Source organism: Orycteropus afer, unplaced genomic scaffold, assembly GCF_000298275.1.
Source record: "Orycteropus afer afer isolate SDZICR_OR568_19922 unplaced genomic scaffold, OryAfe1.0 scaffold00036, whole genome shotgun sequence".
Classification (NCBI taxonomy): Eukaryota; Metazoa; Chordata; class Mammalia; order Tubulidentata; family Orycteropodidae; genus Orycteropus; species Orycteropus afer.
The window spans coordinates 12,700,758-12,707,392 of NW_006921623.1; the positions used below are offsets into that span (position 1 = coordinate 12,700,758).

The following is a 6,635-nucleotide window of genomic DNA, read 5'->3' on the forward strand; positions in this document are numbered from 1 at the left end:
TGAACCCCTGAAACTATTGACCCTGAGATAATCTTTAATCCTTAACCCAAAAATATTCCCTGAACTCTTCTTAAAACTGAACAATAGTTTAGCTTAACTAGTAAAACAAGTCCACCTTCAGCACTGTGCTCTTTTATGAATTATCCACATGGAATCAAACTGACAATAGCAACTTGAAATATTAAGAACCTTAGGAAGCAGTGAGTTTATGTTAATGAGTGAGGAACAACTCTGAAAAGGGAGGTGAGAATGGTTGCAAAACTCAAAGAATGTAATTAATGTCACAAAATTGTAATTGGTGTCTGTTGTGCTGTGTAAATTCTCAACAACAACAAAATAAATAAAATTTAAAGAAAAAAATATTCTGGAGAAATATGTTAAAGACATCAGAACATATCTCAACTTTGTATGACATATGGAATCCTTCATTATCTGGTCTCTGTCTACCTGTCCAGCTCTTTTCCTATCACTTCTCACTGGCCCTTCTTACATTCCACCAGCTCTGGCCTGCAGTTTCCCTAGACACTCTGTGTTCTCTACCTTTGCACATCCTACTGCTTAGAGCAATCATTTCTACCTCACCCTCTCAAAACTAACTCTCTTACTCTGTCTCCTTCCTTCCCCCAACCCCACTACAAATGCCTTCTTGTTAATCAAATCTTAGGTAATAATCTCCCTGATCCTTCCAGGCAGTTAGTCTTTCTCCTTAGCCTTATGGCCTTTAAAACAATTATTTTTGTATTATATTTACCTAAATCTGTTTCTTTACTTGATTTTTAACTACTTGTGTGCAGTGAGTTTGGTTGGTGTGTATGTGTGTGTGAAGAACAGAGCTGAAACTTTTGTTGTTGTTGTTTTACTGTCATTTTGAAATGTTTGAATCTCCTGGACTTTGCCCAGGAGCATAATCAGTTGTCACTGATTTCAACTCATGGTGACCCCATGTGTGTCACAGCAGAAGTGCTCCACAGGGTTTTCAATGGCTGATTTTTCAGAAGTCAATCATCAGGCTTTTCCTCTGAGGCAACTCTGGGAGGACTTGAACTTCCAACCTTTTGGTTAGTACATTAACCATTTGTACCATCATGTAACAGATGCTTAGTAAACATTCCTTGAAATTTGGGATTCAGAGTGACAAAGAAAAAAGTATGAGTGAGAAATGTTTGCGTGCTTAGATATACTTGTGTGTCTTAGATATACTTGTGTGGCTTAGATATAAGGGTGTGTGTGTGTGTGTGTGTGTGTGTGTGTGACTTCACTTGTGAGGGATGGAGGCAAGGACATTAAATGCAAAAGTATAGGATGATAGAACTCAAAACTTCATGAATACTCCTTGAGGAATAATTGAAAATAATCCTTGGGAATGCTTGCAGTCACAGAGACCTAAGTTTGAATTCTAAGTCTGCTACTATTATCTGTGTCACCTTAGCAAGTTATTTCATCTCTTTGAGTTTCAGCTTTCTCATCTGGAAACTGGCAATAGCTACACAGCTCCCTGGGTTGCTGTGGAAATTAAATTATCTAAGTACCTGGCAGAGTACCTGAAAATAGTGAGGGCTCAGTAACTGTTAGCTGTCATACCAGCTTAACCAGGAGAAAACAACTTTAAGTATTCGACATTCTAGGTAATTAGAGGTCTTGGAGTTCAGATAGTCAAAAACAAAAATAGAAACAGAGGTAACAAACAAACCAATGAAAAACTCAGACAACCTAGATATCAAATTATGACATCTGAAATACTCATTTGAAATACTCAGTTCATCTACCTATATTTCAGGCCAGAATTAATAGGAGACATACTATAGCTAAGCAAAATTTGATTATAACCTTAAATCCATATATTTTTTGTTAGCAAGCTTCTTTGGTGTTTTGCTTTGAAATATTCTTCTGAAACGTTAGTGATAGAACATTCTGTAATTCCTACAGCAGTATGATTGATTCATACCTGTAACTTTCTGCCTCAAAAGAACTCCTCTGAGCTATTGCTTTTGTTAATTTTTGTTCTGGCAATAAAGGAATGTAAATGTGAAGCAGGATTTCCCACCATTCTATAGAGCTATGTGTGCTCTTACGCGAACATATATAAGAAACTATGGAAGTGCTAATACTGTGTACATTTGCAAAACAAAAGTGAGAAATCAATACAAATATTTATAGATATGGGAATATAATAAATTAATTTTAAAAACACTTGTCTTATTCAGGCAATTCCATTAAGAGAAAAAAAATCACAAGACTACAGAATGGAAAAATCTATTACTTCTCCTATAAAAGGTGTAACATTGGCACTTTAAACCAAAAAAGCAAGTCTTATTTACCTGCCCCCCAAATGCCCTACACAAAGACTAATGGGAAATGACACAGAAACAAACCAGTTCAATGCATAAATTAGAAGTTTTAAAATGATATATTTTTATATTGCAATGAAGAAAACGAAAGCAGCTACTTTTTCCCTAAAGTTACTGAGTCCAGTGAGTGTCCAACCTAGCTAGTCAACCAATAATTTCTTGGTCAGCTCCTCCTATCTGGATGTCTCCCTGCTCCTCCCTCATTGTTGTTGTTATGTGCCGTCGAGTCGGCCCCGACTCATAGCGACCCCTCCTTGGGTTTCCGAGGCAGTATCACTACGGAAGTAGGATTGCCCAACCTTCCTTCCGAGGAGTGGCTGGTGGGTTTGAACCGCCAGCCTTCTGGTTAGCAGTCAAGTGCTTTAGCCACTATGCTACCAGAGCTCCTCCTCCCTCATAATCCTAGAATAAAATACCACTGCTTATAACTTTGCTAAGCTTTTACTATGGGTCTTTTACCTTCTTCTAAACCCTAACCAAGATAAACTTCCCTTCCTCCATCCTACACATTCAACCTCTACTGCTGCCATTCTAGTTCAGACGCACACTTTCTTAGCTGGACTATCGCATTAGACCCCTATTAAATTGCCTGTCTCTCATGTGCTTCCCATCTTCTTTCTATCTTCACTCTGCTGCCAAACACATCATTCCAACATGCAAATCTAATCATGTTATCCCATTACCACTCTAACCCCATCCCTGACCTAAAATTTCCAATAGTCTAGACCTATGTGGTGTTCAAAATTCTAGTCCTGTAGTACTGGGGGACACCACACTCAAATGGCACAACATAAAAATCTTGTTCCTCATCTTACACTGGTGAGGAGCAACTGGGGTCTTAAAAGCTTTCAAGCAGCCACCTAAGATACAGGTAACGGTCTCCTATCATCAGAAGCAAAGAAGAATCCAAAACGCCAAGAACATTTGGAAGCAATCAGCCCTAGGACATGACGGAGCTCGAGACCAGAAGAACTAGATGGTGTCCACCTACAATGTCAACCACTCAGGAAAGGATCAAAACTGAAGATCCTGGATAGAGTGGGAGGAAAAACATTGAACAAAATCTAAAAACACAATTATGACCAGAATTACTGGTCGGATGGAGTCTGATGAGACTCCTAATACTATGGCCCTGGGATACATTTTGGGCCTGGAATAAAACTCACTCCCAGGGGCTGGCTCTCAGCCCAATAGTAAACAAGATGTACACACAGACCACTCAACCCAGGGTGATGCACCCACATACCCTATGGAAATGCATCTCTTGGAGCAATCGACCATGGGGCAGCAGAGGGGCAACATTCGAATGCAGGACACACAGGAGTGCACAACTATGAGAGGCATGGAGTGGGGTATTACTGGGCAGGGAGGGGAGGAGACTGGGTAGGGTTTGGGATGGTAAATGGGGAGTGAAATTAAATGTGCATGAAATGTTGAATGTAAAACAAACTCTGCTCTGTAAACTTGCACCTAAAGCACAATTGAAAAAAAAAAAAAAATTCTGGTCCTGGACTCTCTGCACCTCTTGTGACAATCTCCAATTCCTACAGATTTTATATTTAACCAATATTGGGCTATAGTCTTCCACCTTTCCACCTTCATTGCTTCTCTCTCATGCCTGTGATATTTACACTGTCTGCCTGGAATGTCTATTTCTGTTTGTCTCCTTGGCAAGCTTCTAACTCATCTCTCAAGCCTCAGCTCTACTAGTTCCTTCTCTGTTAAGTTCCTCTGACTCCTCAGGTAGACTGATGTTCCCTCACCTCTATTCCCACTGCACTTCATACACACCTTATTTATGGGACTTGTCATACTACATGTTAACTATATATATCTCCTCACTGGACTTTGAAGATCAGAGGAAATGACTTTGTGATTTGTATCCCTAGTGCTGACACATATTTACTGAATGGATGACAGTTTTGCCCATGTGAATAAGAAACTGAGGATGTGAAATAGAAAAGTTTTTACAATTGTGAAAAGCATGGGAGGAAAACAAGCAAAAAGAATCTCTATCCCTAGTCTCCATATTATAAATCAAAATCCTATTATATCAGAGCAAGGCAAAGGGCTTTTGCGGCTCAAACCTTTCCCTTTCTACTTCCATTACCTCCTTTGTATTTTCTTTGAAACTTCCCTGCAGCCATTACCCATAATTAGGAGAGCAGATTACAGCATCAGTAAACCCACACTATCAGTCACTCCAATCACTCTCACACTCATACAAATGCACCTCCTCCAGCTGAGTCCCCCACAAAGGGACACAAATCAGACTGAGGACACAAATCAGACCCAAGCTGTAGCCCTACCACTGTGATAATGAACTTTCTCCCCTTACTTTTAATTACACATAAAGCTTTGTGTAATTGAATGGATAAAATACACTTTGAGAAAGCTTGATGTTATCAGGCAGAAATGATCCTGAATCTGGGCCTGCAGGTTTGTTTCAGCAAACACTGATCTTGTTAGAGCCAGCTGTGTCCCAGTTACCTGCTATTTTGATATTCATGTTGTTATCCAGCAGGAGATTTTCAGCCTTGAGGTCACGGTGCACAATCTTCCGGCCATGACAATAATCAACAGCAGATAAGATTTGCCAGAATTTACGCCTGGCCTCAGACTCATTCAACCGGCCATGATTAGCAAGATAATCTGTAAATGAAGAGAGACTTCAGAATTATTCACGAAAATAAAATAACCCACTAGAAGGTTGGGCAATCCTACTTCCGTAGTGATACCACCTCAGAAACCCAAGGAGGGGTCGCTATGAGTCAGGGCTGACTCAATGGCAAACAACAACAACAACAACAATTAGTATTCAGGAGTCCCTGGGTGGAGCAAATGGCTAATACACTTGGCTGCTAATCAAACGGTTGGAGGTTCAAGTCCAGCCCAGAAGAAAGGCCTGGTGATCTACTTCTGAAAAATCAGCCACTGAAAACTCTATGGAGCACAGTTCCACTCTGACACACATGGGGTCACCATGAGTCGGAATCGACTCAATGGGAGCTGTGTTTTTTTAAAAATCAGTATTCAGGATTTTTTTCCCTCAAACAGCTTTTTCAATGAGCGAGGGTTAGCATTCAAATAACATGTTGTTTCCCAAGTTCCTTGACCTTTAGAGAAGTAACTGCAATTATATTTCATTGCAGTTCAGACAAATGGTGAGAGCCTAAGACCAGACAACAGCAAGGGGCAAAATAGTCACAGTACACCTCAAAATGTGTTTCATGCTTAAACACTCCTCTCTTTTTGTTAATAATTTTACTGAATGTTTCCTACCAATATATAAAAAAATAAAATTTATGTAAAACAAAGAACATGAATCTCAGATATCCCACCAGATGAAGGACATTTTTTTTTTAAAGGGACAGCTCTTCTTAAAGTATTCTTTTCATTCAATTATTATACAAACCATCAGTAACACGAGATACAGTGGTACTGAGAAGTTGCTTTAAATAATTCACGCATCGTGTTCCTATACAAAGGAATAGTTCTGAATATGCAAGAACAGGCAGACTTGTTTTCTAATGCACATACTCTCATGACAGCCATGTATTCTAAACTATAAGGTAAATATAATTTGCAAGATACATTAGCTATCTCTGTGAACTGTTATAATCTTTATTAAAGTGGTTTACTGGAAAATTAATTCTGCATATACTGTAAACATGAATTCAATAAAACTAAACATTAGAACACATTCAAGTTTCACCTGAAGCCTTAAAAGGCCTCTGAAGTTATCCTTTGAGGGAGAGAGGGTAAACACAAATCTTGAAAAACTTTTCTATTTAAGAGAATTTTCCTTAAATAGGGCAAGTCAGCTTCACACATATCTTGCTCCAGTCTACCTGACTTACTGGTTCTTTTTAATTCCATGCCTTTGGCCCATGCCATTCTCAATACTGTAAAATTTACTAACTGTACTTTACAGTTTACAAAGCTATTCATATTATAGTAATTCTCCTGAAAACCCTCTATAATAATTATTACCTCAATCCCATTTTATAGATGAGGAAACTGAGGATCAGAGGGATTAAGTAATCTGGTTGACTCTGAACAACTGGTAAGTGAATGACCAATCTGGCACTAGAACCTTTGTACTTTTTACTGTATCAAGCTTCTTTTCAAAGCCCTCAAGTGCCACCTTGTCCTCAAATCATTCCTCATCACTTCAGGTAAAAATAATTCTCTCCTCTCTCAGTGCTTTAATCACACACACAGTCTCACACTGTAATCATCTGCGTATTTACCATAAATCTCCAAACACAAACACATATGCTTAGC

At 39.0% G+C, this 6,635-nt stretch overlaps 1 protein-coding gene across 1 annotated transcript in view; it reads right to left on the bottom strand.

The window, feature by feature from the left end:
- SIK2 (salt inducible kinase 2) overlaps positions 1–6,245 on the bottom strand; it is a 62,423-nt gene extending 56,178 nt beyond the window's left edge. Inside the window, exons 1-2 of the mRNA XM_042780356.1 lie at positions 6,209–6,245; positions 4,839–5,000 (exon numbers count right to left, since the gene is read on the bottom strand). Of these exons, the coding sequence (XP_042636290.1) occupies positions 4,839–5,000; positions 6,209–6,245 (199 nt within the window). The remainder of the gene's footprint in view (positions 1–4,838; positions 5,001–6,208) is intronic.
- Positions 6,246–6,635: the final 390 nt, after the last annotated feature.